This window comes from Myripristis murdjan, chromosome 6, assembly GCF_902150065.1.
Source record: "Myripristis murdjan chromosome 6, fMyrMur1.1, whole genome shotgun sequence".
NCBI classification, from domain to species: Eukaryota; Metazoa; Chordata; class Actinopteri; order Holocentriformes; family Holocentridae; genus Myripristis; species Myripristis murdjan.
Window position 1 is genome coordinate 34,246,792 of NC_043985.1, and position 15,216 is coordinate 34,262,007.

General features: G+C 42.8%; 1 protein-coding gene across 4 annotated transcripts in view; it reads left to right on the forward strand.

Moving 5' to 3' along the window:
• Positions 1-14,719, forward strand: part of LOC115361126 (voltage-dependent calcium channel subunit alpha-2/delta-4-like) — a 78,088-nt gene extending 63,369 nt beyond the window's left edge. For 3 of the 4 annotated variants that reach the window (XM_030054426.1, XM_030054427.1, XM_030054429.1), the window contains 9 exons: positions 5,948-6,018; positions 6,890-6,965; positions 7,703-7,755; positions 7,926-7,981; positions 9,414-9,434; positions 9,579-9,696; positions 10,863-10,978; positions 12,561-12,643; positions 13,290-14,719. In XM_030054426.1, coding sequence (XP_029910286.1) covers positions 5,948-6,018; positions 6,890-6,965; positions 7,703-7,755; positions 7,926-7,981; positions 9,414-9,434; positions 9,579-9,696; positions 10,863-10,978; positions 12,561-12,643; positions 13,290-13,391 — 696 coding nt within the window. In that variant the 3' untranslated portion in view covers positions 13,392-14,719. The remainder of the gene's footprint in view (positions 1-5,947; positions 6,019-6,889; positions 6,966-7,702; positions 7,756-7,925; positions 7,982-9,413; positions 9,435-9,578; positions 9,697-10,862; positions 10,979-12,560; positions 12,644-13,289) is intronic. The other variant, XM_030054428.1, reaches the window with a different exon arrangement.
• The last annotated feature ends 497 nt before the right edge of the window (positions 14,720-15,216 follow it).

A 15,216-nucleotide genomic window follows, 5' to 3' on the forward strand; every position in this document is an offset into this window, starting at 1 on the left:
TACCTCCATTCAGAAACCAAACAGCCTCCATGGTGGTTTTTGGGGGATTTGATTGTGGACTAAAATCTCCCGTCCCCCCATCTGATCTAGATCACGTGACGATCTTGCGTCATCGTTTTCAGAAAGCTGTGTTTTCCCCGTCCATATGAGTGTGTGTGTGTGTGTGTGTGTGTGTGTGTGTGTGTGTGTGTGTGCTGGGCGCTGGTTTGGATCATAAACAACATCTGGACACCTCGCAGGATTTCAGGACGCTTTTGGTTCTAATCTCTGCGAGGCGCATTAACGTCCACCTCATGGCGTCACTTCACACTCACCCACCCATCAGCCCTCACACTCCTCACAGCCCTCACACTCCTCACACTCCTCACAGCCCTCACACTCCTCACACTCCTCACAGCCCTCACACTCCTCACACTCCTCACACTCCTCACAGTCCTCACACTCCTCACACTCCTCACAGTCCTCACACTCCTCACACTCCTCACACTCCTCACACTCCTCACAGTCCTCACACTCCTCACAGCCCTCACACTCCTCACACTCCTCACAGCCCTCACACTCCTCACACTCCTCACACTCCTCACACTCCTCACACTCCTCACACTCCTCACACTCCTCACAGGCTGGAGAGGCTTTCAGCTGAATAATCTACATCCTCGGCCTTAAAAAGGACCAGAACACCTTGAAAACAGTCATCACGGGTCATTTTTACGGTGAAATGGCCGAGGTTTTGATTTCTGCTCGGAGGTGTTTGGTTTTTACAGGTAATGGTTTCACAGAGGAGCGACAGTCCTGTTGGTTTTTATTTGTTTTTTGTTTTTTTTTATTTCTCTGCACTTCCAGTCGCTCATATTAGATTTGACCTACATGCACGTTCACTCTAATCTGCAACCGAGTTAAAACAATACAACGGTTTTCTTTCTGTCACATCTGCTTTCACAAAAACAGATTAAACACAATTTAATTCCCTGTTTTGTTTCATTTTTATTGTATTTTTACAACTTTGACCAATTGCTTGTTGTTTATTTCCTCCTTAAAAGCAGAAAAAGTCTTTATTTGGTCGTGGAGGGTCGGCTCATGTCTGTTAGGTTTATTTCGGTTGATGTCAGCGTGGTGGCAGTGTGTTCAGTGTGTGTGTCGGAGCGTGTGGTTTGAACCTGTGGGCTTTCCGTGACGGGACGCTCTCAGGAGGCCGGCAGATGTTTGGGAGCAGCTGGACCGGCCGGGACCAGATGAGGCTTAGCCGCCGTCCCGTGACCCTGCGACCTCTGTGAGGCTGCAGGGTCAGTCTGAGCCCGATACTCCGCCTGCAATATGTCGCCGCTGCTGATCTGCTGCATGCATGTGTGTGTGTGTGTGTGTGTGTGTGCGTGTGTGAGTGTTACGTGGCCTATATTATCCCTTTAGATATGACGTCCCGCTGCGTCGGTGTGTTTTGCATCACTGCGTTGGTTATTAAACGCCTCCCTGTGCGTTTGCGGCTCCGTCGCAGAGAAACACTGGAGGATTTTCTGCTGCTTAATAATTCATTTCACGTCTCAAACTCACAGAGATCTGGAGGAGTTACAGCAGAGGAGCTGCTTAAAAAACGGCAGAGGAACACTGGGCTCAAATGAGAAGCCATAAATTGACTCGGCTAAAAGAAGTAGGGCTGAACGATTTGGGAAAATAATCTAATTGCGATTTTTTACCCCCAATATTGCGATTTAATATGTGATTTTTTAGGCTGGCCCAATTTGTTAGAATTAAATTAAAAGATGTATGACTTGAAATAAATGACATTTTTATTTCACTGCTCATTCCATAATACAGAAACATAAGAACAACAAATCTGTGGTTTTGCCACTCTGCATTTAAGTAATTTAAACAAAGTCACTGTAAGAAAATGGAAGTGTAAAAAGTAAAAACACAAGGCATGCACTTTTTAAACACTGTGTGCAAAATTTACAGTCTAAAGAAAAAAAATAATAAATTAAAATTATATGTATCTTACTGCTCCCAAGTCAGTAACACACACACACGACATGAAATCGCGTTTTATCATATCGCGATATTATCGCAAATGCAATTAATCGTTCAGCCCTAAAAAGAACAGAGATGAGAGTGAGAGGATCAGATCATTCACTCTTGAAAAAGCAAAGAAAAAGTATAAAAGCTGCTCTGTGACAAGGTGAGCTCAGGTGTTGCTAATGAAGTGACGGTGATGGAGGTCCAGCGTCACGTTCAACACAGAGTTTGTTGGCAGATCCTCACACACACACACACACACACACACACACACGTCTTGATCTCCAAGCTCTTCATGTGCGACTCATTTTTACACAAACACACACATCAACATCATCATCCACCATGTTCAGTGTTTCCCTCACTGCAAAAACTCAAAATCTTACCAAGATTATTTGTCTTATTTCTAGTCAAAATATCTCATTACACTTAAAATAAGACATGATCACCTTGGAAGTAACTTGTTTTTAGACAATTGTCTCTTGTTTCAAGTGAAAATTCACTTGAAACAAGTGAAAATTTGCTTGTTTCATTGGCAAAATTTGCCAGTGGAAAAAGTGAAACTTCACTTGAAATAAGTGAAAATGAGCTAGAAACAAGAAACAAATTTTTGCCAATGAAACAAGCAAATTTTCACTTGAAACAAGAGACAATTGTCTAAAAACAAGTTACTTCTGAGGTGATCATGTCTTATTTTAAGTGTAATGAGATATTTTGACTAGAAATAAGACATTTTTGACTTGAAATAAGACAAATAATCTTGGTAAGATTTTGAGTTTTTGCAGTGCTCTGAATCTGATGATGCCAGCGTCCAAACAGCTTCCAAAACAGCTGGCAGAGAATCGGCCTGCACACACACCGACACACACCAACACACACCTGGTGTTTTACACTGAGAGGTGTCTGACAGGCACTGCCTATGTTTTATTACACTAATAAAGTCTCTGTTTTTCTGAATAAACCGAATAACAAACAGTTTCTTGTCTGCTGAGGCTCTGATGATGGCACTGAAAGCTCTGAAATAATTATCCTGCGTCTTGATGAAAACGGCTCTGCAGCGTGCAAAAACGTGCCGTGAACTTAAAGGTCCTGGTTTTTGGGTTTGAACGTATGATCGTCCCACATCCGGCCTTTGTTTGTGTGTGTGAGCCGGACTGATCAGACCGCTGATGGATTTGATGTTAAATCACAATCCAAACTACTTTAAAGTCCAACAGACAGGAATAAGGTCTCAGTGATGCAGGTGGACAAGTGCACCATGAAGGTTAAACACCACTTACACACACACACACACACACACACACACACACACACACACACACATTCCAGCAGTCCCAGTCCCAGCACAGTAACCTTAAACCAGGAATCCACAAATTTCCCGGAGCTGCTCATTTTTCATGGTTTGCATGTGTCGGGCTCCTGCAGCCTTACTAAGCAGATATTATGATGAAGTGGCTGCTGGACGTTCTGCTGAGCTCTGGACTTTGGGAGAAGTTTGTGGAAACACCCAGAATCCCCCCCGCGTGGTGCGAAGGTGCGGCTGCACGCTGCAGAGCTCCGTAAATATTTAATCAGCGCAGAAACACAGGCAGAGCTGACTTCAAGAAATAGGTCAGAGGGAAAAAAAACAAAAAACACACAACAAAAAAAGTCAGAACTCATGGAGAGTTTGCAGTAATTTAGACGGTGACCGAGCCCAGCTCCTCCTGCAGCGCCGCACAGGGCAGGCCAGGCTCCGGCCTCCATATTTTATCAAAAACTCAAATCTTACTTCTTTTTTTTTTTTTTTTTTTTTTTTTTGGTCGATCTGATTTGAGTCTGACAGATTGTTGCTGTTTGAATGGCAACAACAAAACACATGAAATCTGATTTTTGTCTGATCAGCATCAAACCACATTTGTCTCAAATGTTTTTCAATTCAACAGTTTTTGCCGTGACTCATCATGTTAGACTGTTTTGCATATTTTCCCTGTGACAGTGATAACCAGAGTGCACGCTGAACGTCAGGACGTGCAGCGCTTTTTGTTTAAAAAGCCGCTGCAAAACAATAATAATAATATTGTTATGTTATATTATCAGCCCTTAAAATCCCACGAAATGAAAACTTTAGTTGCTGCTGCATTAAGTTTGAGTGATATCGGCATAATTTCATATATCATGATATTGTGATATCATTGTAGTGATGCGGTGATGATGCTGAGGCTGTGATGCTGTGATGATGATGTTGTGACGCTGTGATGCTGTGATGCTGAGGCTGTGATGATGCTGTGATGATGCTGTGATGCTGAGGCTGTAGTGATGATGATGATGTGATGATGATGTGATGATGATGATGCTGTGATGATGAGGCTGTGATGCTGTGATGATGATGATGATGATGATGTGATGCTGATGTGATGATGAGGCTGTAGTGATGATGATGTGATGATGATGCTGTGACGCTGTGATGCTGTGATGCTGAGGCTGTAGTGACTGTTGGTGCTTTATCAGACATGTTGTGATAAACTCACAGCAGGAACTGCCTTCACTGTAATGCAGGTACATATGGCAGCACCCAGCATGAACATGAAGCCTTGTGTGTGTGTGTGTGTGTGTGTGTGTGTGTGTGTGTGTGAGCTGCAGTTAAACAGAGCAGCTTGTAAACGTGAACAGAGCTGCTCAGACAAAAAAGGCTGAATAATTTAGCAGCTCCACTGCTGCGGTCGCCCAGGCAGAGAGACAGGCAGACAGACAGGCAGAGAGACAGGCAGAGAGACAGGGAGGGAGACAGGTAAAGAGACAGGCAGACTGACAGGGAGAGAGACAGGCAGACAGACAGGCAGGGAGGCAGGCAGACAGACAGGGAGGGAGACAGGCAGAGAGACAAGGAGGGAGACAGGTAAAGAGACAGGCAGACTGACAGGGAGAGAGACAGGCAGACAGACAGGCAGGGAGGCAGGCAGACAGACAGGGAGGGAGAGAGACAGGCAGACAGATAGGCAGAGAGACAGGGAGACAGACAGACAGACAGCTGTGTGACCGGCTTCTTTACATTCATTTTCCCTCTGCATCTTTTAATCCATTTCTGTTTGACTCTGCATCAAACTGTCTGTCTGTCAAACTGTCTGTCTGTCAAACTGTCTGTCTGTCAAACTGTCTATCTGTCAAACTGTCTGTCTGCATCAAACTGTCTGTCTGTCAAACTGTCTGTCTGCATCAAACTGTCTGTCTGCGTCACACTGTCTGTCTGCGTCACACTGTCTGTCTGCATCAAACTGTCTGTCTGTGTTGACACTGAGCAGGTTGTCTAAATGTCTGCAAATGGTAGTCGTAATAGCAGCAGCACTTGTAGTAGAAGTAGTAGTAACAGTAGTAGTAACAGTAGTAGTAGCAGTAGTAGTAGCAGTAGTACTAGTAGGAGCAACAATAGTAACAGTGGTGGAACTGGCAGCAGCAGCAGCAGTAGTAGTAGTAGTAGTAGTAGTACAAGTAAAAGTACTAATGATAGTAGTAGTAGCTGGAGTACTGACTGTTCCAGTAGCACCTGTAATAGTGGCAGTAGTATTAATAGTAATATTAATAGTAACATTTGTAGTAGAGTCAGCATTACTTTTAGTAGTACTACTTTCAGTGGTATCATTATTAGTAGCAACAGTCATAGCAGTATTACAAGCAGTAGCAGTAGCAGCAGTAGCAGTAATAGTTCAAGTAGCAGTACTAACAACAATAGTAATAACAGCAGTAATAACAGTTATAGTTGCAGTTGTAGTAATATAAAGTGTTGCAAACTATTGATTAGTAGTAGTAGTATCAGTAACAGTTGCAGTGGTGGCAGTAGTAGTAGTAGTAGTATTAGTAGTAGTATTTTCAGTAGTATCTGGCTCTCTGACTGTGAGCGGGTGGCCGTGTTGCGTTCAGGGTCAGCTCGTGTAACCAGCTTGTCCTCTGTGCTCTGTTGCAGGTGGGCCGTTTCTTCGGGGAGGTGGACGGCTCGGTCATGGCCTCGCTCATCAAGATGGGCATGTTCAAAAAGTACGACCCACACCACACTGTCAGTGAACGCCTCACACGGCGCCCACCGCAGCACATGTGCTCAGGTGGAAAGTGGCTCAGAGCGAACATAAGGGATGGATTTACGCCAAAACTTTACATAAACCGGTTGCACAACATAAATGAGTTCCAGCGAAGAGCAGAGATATAAATCTGCTCCTGAATCAGCCGGTAACTCTGACAGACTGTCAGTTTATGATCCACAGGAACAATTTCTCCTCATTTACACCAGCTGTGCATTCTCTCCTACATCCCTTTTTTTCTTTTTATGTATATCAGAATTTACGATGATGCATTAGGGCCGTTGTAGGGAAGAAAAAAAAAACACAGCTGAGGTACACGGGGTAATAATCCGAGAAAAAAAAAATCTGTGAAAAAAAAAAAAAACTCAAACTTTTCCAAGATTAAACTCACAAATTTATGTGAAAAAACACCCTGATTCTGAATTCTGAAATTAAAAAGTCACGAATTTATGAGAGAAAAAAAATGGTTTCTTTTTGGTCAAGGAATCAAGTTTGCAACTTTCCCTATATAATGGTCATAATATGCCGTTGTAAGAATTTGATCAATAAATATCAAAATATTAAAAAATATGTATATAAAAAAACAGATTGCATCCTTATTTTGGTGACTAGTTTTCATGAAGCATTCGATGTCACAAGGAATTTGTAGCTTCAGTGACCTAAAGGCTGATAAAACACCACAGTAACCCCTAAACAAATCAGTCAGATGTGGGCTGGAACACGGCTGAGGTGTTTTTTGGGGGCAGGGTGTGTGTGTGTGCTGCTGCAGCGCCTCGCCCCGTCCCGTCAGCGATCCTCACCCCGTGTTGTTGCTCTTGGTCTCTGTGCAGGATCTCTCTGTTCGACTACCAGGCCATGTGCAAGAACAGCCACCACCACGCCAGCAGCGCCCGGACCCTGCTCAGCGTCAGTGCTCCACCTCACAGCCACAAACTCACATTCACATCCAGCACAACCCTAACGATAGGCTCACTTTCTTATTTCGGTATTTATTGTAATATTTTGCAGGATTAATGCACACATGGAGACTTAACGCACATACTTGTGATATTTTATACGTAATGCACATACTTTTTTAAAATTTGTAAGGCACATATTTTTATATTTCAAGTTTCTATCTCTTCTCTGAGAAGTGAGGAGCTGCAGCCGACCCAGTTTCCCCTCGGGGATCAAAAAAAAAGTATTTCTGATTCTGATTGTGATGATAAATTACATTTATGGTCAACATTCACCCAACAAACAAAAGAGCGGAGCGGCGAGCTACAGATGCTCCGCCCCCTTCTGTAAAACAGCTTTAATCTGATTGGTTCAAAACTGCTAATTGTCTCCCCTGCAGCTTCATAGAACATTATTATTGTTGTTGTTGTTGTTGTTGTTGTTGTTGTTGTTGTTGTTGTTGTTGTTGTTGTTGTTGTTGTTGTTGTTGTTGTGGGAACAGACACTGTTTTTCTGGGATGATGTAAATCTGTCGGTTATCCTTACAGTTCTCTTTGTAGATATGAATCAGCCTTTATAGTGACAGATGTGGTTATTGTTGTAGTTAAAAGTGCTGTGCTTATTTTATTACATAGTTCACCTTCTGTTGCTGTTTGACACACATAGATAATCATGATTATTGATTATGTCTCTCTGCTCTGCTGCAGCCGTTCCACGCCATCCTGGCGCTGCTCAGGTGGTTCTTCTCCAACGCGATGATGTGAGTTTCCTCTGGTTTCTAAGAGAAAAAAATGACTGACTGACTGCACTCATTAATAATGGAAGTGAAGTGTTTTTTTCTGACTGGATGAAAACACGTTGACAGTCTGAGTTTAGACGTGTTGAATGATGAATAATGATGATGGATGGTTCTTGTGTCTCTGCTCTCAGGTTCCTGCTGGACTTTAACCTCTGCGGCCTCTGGCACTCCGACTACTTTGTGGACGGTAAGCTGCACTGAACAGAGCCCATCGCTCAGGTGGGATTCACCTGCCTGAGCATCACAGCACACACACATCCACACAGCGCAGGAGGAGGAGGAGGAGGAAGATCTGTAAAGTCGTCTCAGAGAGAACAGACTTCATCCTGCGCTGCGTTTCTCAGGGAAACCTCGTCCTCCTTCCTGCTCTGTTTCTCTGACAGCTGCAGATCCAGCCGCTCCACAGCTTCAGCGCTGAAATGTGGTTGAAATAACTCAACTCAACTCAACTCAACTCAGCTTTATTTATATAGCACTTTAAAAACAACCACAGCTGAAAACAAAGTGCTGTACAAAAATGATAATAGAACAACAAACAGAAAGAACAGTAGAAAGAATAAAAACAATCAAACAAATTAAAACAGAGCAAAGTCTGATGCTATAATTTAAAATCAATGTGCATAAAAGATCATAAAACAACAAAACAGTAAAAGCAATAAAGCAGTAAAAAGGACAATAAAACAAATAAAAACAGAGCGACGTCTCAAACTGGGTTAAAAGCCAATGAATAAAAATGGGTTTTAAGACTGGTTTTAAAAAAAAAAAAAAAAAAAAAAAAAAAAAAGTTTCTCTCTCAGCGTTGAAAAAAACATTTAAGGTTCATACTTATAAATCACAGCTCACATTTTAACAAGACCTGCACAATCTACACACACCACAACCACACGGAAAATGTAAAATTCTGTCTTCTATTTTATTTTATTTTATTTATTTTATTTGAACTGAACTATTTCTGAACTGTAATTATTATTATTGTCATTGTTTTTGTTTTGAATGCCTGGTTCAGTGTTGAGCCGTGACTCTGAGTGACTGTGAATGAACGTTGTGATGAGGAGGCGTTAGAGCTGCAACATTAAAATACCTCTTACAGGTTAACGCATCAATAATTCATAATCTAACTTTTACTTTTCACACTGAACTACATTTAACAGAGAATGCAGGACTTTTACTTTGAAAGGAGGATTTTTCCTCTGTGATGGTGATGCTTTTACCTTTATGATCTGAGGATGTGTTCTGTTGGTGGCTCAAGGACACAGTGTGCAACATCGCCACCTAGTGGTGTGACTGTGCTCTGTGCAGCCCGACTCCACCAACAACAAACCACACGACCAGAGAAAAGCCTCAGAGGCCGACTGATGACTTTTATTAATTTACTGGAGGAAAAAAGACAAAAATAAAGTATTAAGTTTAAATTAAATTAAATGATTTGCCTGCAGTTTGGTCAGCTGAGGTGTGTGTGTGTGTGTGTGTGTGTGTGTGAGCTGCTGCTGCTTTCCTGTTTCTCCATCATTCATGTTGTCACTCATTCATCTGTTCACTGTCCATGCTGCTTCATCACCGCGGCCTCATCTTCATCTTCATCACCATCTTCATCTTCATCTGCTGGGTGTCTGATTCAGCCAAGGCTGGATATCACACATGTGAGTAGAGAGAGAGAGTGTGTGTGTGTGTGTGTGTGTTTCTATGCCTACAAAGAAGTGTTGTAGCATGAATAGAACTGGGTTTAGATAATAGTTATGTCGTCACAGGTGTATTAATGTGTGTGTGTGTGTGTGTGTGTGTAGCTCATAAGCAGAAGAAGGTGGAGGCGATGCAGCCGTGTGACACGGCGTACCCCGGCTTCATGTACGACCCGTCCATCAGAGAAGCCAACAGCCTCATCAAGTGTGGACGCTGCCAGAAGTAGGACACACACACACACACACACACACACACACACACACACACACACACACAGACTCCAACAGAACACACACCACAGCTTCACCTTGTGCACAACAAGCAAACATCCTCTGCTCTTGCATCAACATTTCAGAGCAAATGAACCTGAAACTCGTCCAGTTTGAAGTTTAAAAGGTGAAAACAGATCAAACCTGCTTATTGACTCACCTGGGAGTTTAACCTGTCTGCTGTGAAATGGTGTGTGTGTGTGTGTGTGTGTGTGTGTGTGTGTGCAGACAGTCTTGGAGCTGCATCAGTTGCTTTGACTGGAAAGCTGAGACTCTTGTGGATTCAATGAGCCACATTTGATTCCTGTGTGATGATGTTGGCCCCCATAGCAGCCATTTCACTGCAGGCAGAGACTTTTGTCACACTGGACGTCGCTGGAGAAAATGACCTCTAGTGACCTCTAGGAGAATCACAGCCTCATCAAACTTTACAGACACAAACTAGAGAGCGAGGCCGTTCAGAGGAGCTCTGCTTGTCCAGCTGGACTGACAGTGAGGGCCAGTTTCTGACACGTTTACACAACACAACACTCAACATCCAGTCACTGGATGATTCTTACAGAAATCTGCAAATGTCAAAAGGTTTTGACACCAAATCACAGCAGGAACATCTTAGTGTCCTAATGTGGTGTTTTGATTTTTGACCATTTTTATTGATTCTCCAGTGATGAAAATAGTTAAATTTTGCACCAAATCTGTGTAAGAAATGCTGTCAGCCCAAAAACTGCTGCAACAACATAACTGACTGGTCTTCATATACTCCCATCATAATGACCTCACTCTTATACACAATGAATAAAGAAATAAACAAAGAAATAGGCACCTAAACAAACCACAAACAATGTTTATTACAGATTTATGATTAGAAAAAGTTGACACACAGAGCAGAGCTGCATCTCAGACTCACTGCAGGTTCATGGCTCTGAGATGATGTAGGTTCTGTGTAGACCAGTGCTATGATGTTTACAATGAGTGTAAAAGCGTGTGTGTGTGTGTGTGTGTGACATTGTGTTTTAACTGCTTCCTGTTAAACTGTGAGTCAGCTGTTTGCTCAGCCTGTAAAGTGACTGCCTGTGACTCTGCTGCTCGCCGTGTGACGGTGCGTTCGCTGTCCTGCAGGATGTTCGTGGTGCAGCAGGTTCCTGACAGTAACCTGGTGCTGGTGGTGACCCAGGCCGACTGCGACTGCTCCCGGCAGTACGGACCCATCCTGCTGCAGCCCAAAGAGATCAAATATATCCTTCACCACAGTCCCCGACCCAGCCCCAGTAACTAGCAGCTTAGGAAGGGACAAATAAAAAAGTTACTGTGGTCGTCTGGTCGCTGTTAGAGACTGACGAGTGAAGGAGGCGGCGGCTGAGTTGCTGTCAGAGTCCGTGTGGAAAATAAAGCCACAGTCTGATGGGACAGTTCTTCTGTTATTGGAATTAGTGTCAAAGATAATAATATAATAATAATAAAACAACTGACAGGACATGAGCAGAGTCCAAAGTGACGTCTTCACATGTCTTCAGTCTGACCAGCAGCCACAAAAACACACAAAGGATTCAATTTATGAAGATTTGAAAAGAGGGAAGATGATCTGAACTTCTTATTGATTTTAGTGAATCTACAGTCCGATGGTTTTTGTTTTTACTGGACAAATGAGCTGAACACACCAGAGATGGGATCAAGTCACCCACGTGCAAGTCTCAAGGAAGTCTCAAGTCTTAACCTTCAAGTCTCAAGTCCCAAGTAATTTTTTCTTGGGCAAGTCAAGTCAAGTCAAGTCACAGGTTATGTCAAATCAAGTCAAGTCCTGTAACAGATCAAGTCAAGTCAATTCAAGTCACATTATTACAATCTTACCTGCAGAATTCGGTCTTAATAAAGAGAAAATATAAGATATTAGTAACTGATTGACAGGGTCGTTATCCAATCATTACAACACCATTCCCAGCGTGCACTCGTATACCGGGTAATATTACAGTCTAGAGGTATTTATTTTATATTTTATATTCAAACTGAAAATATGAAATGAGCAACAATCAAGTCATTCAAGTCATCGTGTCTCAAGTCGAATCGAGTCCCGAGTCTTAAACTTCCAAGTCCAAGTCGAGTCTCAAGTTTTTTATTTTTTGTCAAGTCAAGTCACAAGTCATTAAAACAGCGAGTCGAGTCGACTCGAGTCCAAGTCGCAATGACTCGAGCCTCCATCTCTGGAACACACACACACACACACACACACACACACACACACACACACACACACACTTAACATCCGCTGTCTGTTACCTGCTGTCAAACTGTTGTCAAAAACTCATAAAGCTGGAGATTATCATTCAGATTCAGATTCAGAAATATTTTATTGATCCTGGAGGGGAAATTCAGCTGCTGTTGCTCAGATTCTCAGCAGAAAAATATTTTATAAGCTCAAGAAGAATAAATGAGAAATAAGAGTATGCGCATTATTTATGAATATGTGCATTCATTGCGCTCGTCCTAATTAAAAAAATAAATAAATAAAATAAAAAAAAAAAAGGATGTGCAACTTTTCAGTATTGAGAATCGTTCAAAACCGATCGAGTGTGAAGTTTTTATCAGTCAGTGGGCGAACCGCCAGCTGTCCTCCAGACAGCAGCTGAAATATCCTACAGACATTAAAGGCACCACAGATAAGAGAGAACTCACATCCAGGTTGGTCACGATAACTGCTGTGTCAGTGAGTGTGTGTCAGTCAGTGAGTGAGTGAGTGAGTGTGTGTGTGTGTGTGTGTGTGTGTTGGCTCAGTCTCTGCTCTGCTCTGATTGGCTGCTGTGGACCTTGACCTCTCTGAACATAACGCCACGGTCAAGTGCAACAGGATGAAGTCTCAGAAGGTGCGGCGGCGCCCGGAGTCGTGCCACGCCTACCACCCCAAGGTGAGAGCCACGCCCACTTCTCCCTCGCACACACACACACACACACACTCCATTTACTTGTGTGTCAGTGTTGGTGCGCTCTACCTCAGCGTTTCGTTTAGAGCCATCAGTCCCCAATATTCACCATTTTTCCATAATCACCATGGCGATTGTGATTGACATGCCGGCTGATATGAAAGCCAGTGAGACTCCGCCCCTCCGGCCAAAAGATGGCGCCACAGGAGCGAGTGGGCGGGGCCACCTCTCTGATAATCCGGCTATAATTCTGATTTCCCTTTTAATTCGTATGTGTTCTGTTTCTGTGTGCGCTCGTTTTCAGGGTTTTATTTATTTATCATTTATTTCCTTATTTTCTAATTGTTTTATTTTTAATATTAGTTACATTTTCTGGTCATTTCTGTAATTTGTAAACATTAAAAAAGTCATTTTTGACACGGCAGTTATCAAACTTACTTTACTGCCAGTGAGTATCAGTTATCGATGTCCTGGATTATTAATAATCCATATCACTATCAGCCTCCCTGGTTTAGTAATTCAGATTTTCTTCCATTCAGACGTGTTCTCTCTCTCTGTGTTTGTTGTTAATCTCGACACGACAGACGCTGTAATCCTGACAGATTATGTCTATTCTCTCTTCCTTCAACAGGAAGACGCTAAGGACTGCGGGGGGGCGTCGTCCATCTCCGCGTCGCTGTCCCTCTTCTCCGCCTCGCTGCTCTTCTCATTGGTCCTCCATCGCCGGACGTAAACCGGAATCCACCAATCAGGATCCTCCGAGGGACGAGGCGAGCGGAACCAGGACGTGGAGGAAAAGTCTGGACTTGTTCTGGAGCAGCGAGGCTTCAGGCTGGAAAACAGACGTCTCCCTTTTATTTATTCATTCATTTATTTGTTTGTTTGTTTGTTTGTTTGTTTGTTTTCGGAGCTTCAGCTGCGTCTGGAGCAGCGATAAAGGGCTATTTCGTAAAAATATAAAGACTCGTTTCTTCACCCGGACGCTGAATAAGAGACTGAAGTGTGAAAAAAAAAAAAAAAACAGTCCCGGGTTTGACCTCGCTCCTCTGCCGTAGTTGGATAGACGGACGTCCTCGCCTCGCCGCCGAGGAACACAGACTCTGGGCGGGGGGAGGGGGGTAGCGCCCCCTGCTGGACAGATCGCATCAGTGCAGCTTCTATGGAGAAACGTTGCCATAAACCCGAAACAAGAATGTAGCGTCTTTTTAGCTTTTTGATACAGAAATATTTACACTTTGTAGAGTTTTCTGATGAAATGTTTTACCAAAAAAAAAAAAAAGACGACAGGAAGGCTGAGAGATCGCAGACGTGTGAAGGAGATTATTCTGAAAAGAAAGATTATCGAACCCCAGATTATTACACAGCAACAGGCCAAAGTGTCACATGATCCAAACCAGCTGACAGGAAGTAAAGTGGGTTCCTGTCGGGCTTTTGCTGGAAACTCAGTCGAGTCCCAGCAGCGCTTCACGTTCCTCCTCCGAGCCGAACCGTCAGGGTCACATGATCACCAGGTGTGTTTCTGTCCCACTGAAACCAGCACTCAGTGTGTTCCCTCTGCTGGACCAAACCTCAGAAAATATAAATACTATAATTTACTATAAATACTGCTAAAAAAAAAAATGCTTTAGTCTACTATTTTTACGCTTAATTTTTCCAAACAGGGAACTTTCTGTGGTGAAATTAACTGACAAACATGAGAGTTTTAATCAGCGGCACAAGTCAAAGAGATTTAATTTGACTGGAATCTGAGCGGGACGTCCCGATCGGGACAGAGACTGCAAACTGTTTCAGCATCGAGAAACTAAAAGGGTCTAAAAGTCTCCGATGATGCACTCAGTTAACCTGCTGTGATTGGCTGAATGCCGACCAATGGTCTCCGGTTCATTAGCATGTAATTTACTTTTAGGGCGGAGCTTCTGGCAAAATCATCATGTGACACTGAGGAGGAAGTGACTGAAGTGTTTGAACGGAGATTTGTGTCTCGATGGGTTTTGGGTTGAAGCGGGTTCGAATGTCTTGAATGTTCTGATCCAACCAAATAAACTGTTTTTAATTTTTGGACTTTTTTTTTTTGGAAGATTTATTCGCTAAAGATTTATTCTCATATTCAAATAAAGGTTTTGATTTTATTCTCCCAGCTCCTGGAGCCTGCAGACGGGAAGTGAGCCAGCAGTGAAACGGCGTTCAGACGCTTCGCACAAACATTTTAACACAAAGATCTGATCCAGCTTCACTGATCACACCTTTAAATATGTCACTGTATTTTTATATAGCTTTTATAATATAGAACTGTCATAATCTTTGTCATTTCAAAAAATGTTTAGTTTTTTTACAGCTAATATTCCAGGTCATTTTTCTTTATTTTGAACACTAATATTTGCTGATTTGCTCGTAATGTTTTCCCCATGTTTCTGAAAAAAAAAAAAAAGAGAGAGAGAGAAGTGAGTGTGCTCAGGTCTCAAAGGGTTAAACTGTTTGGCCACTCGAACAAACACAAAGAAGGAAAATGTTCAGATGATCCCTGATATAGTTTCCAATCAACCGACTTCAGGTGAAAT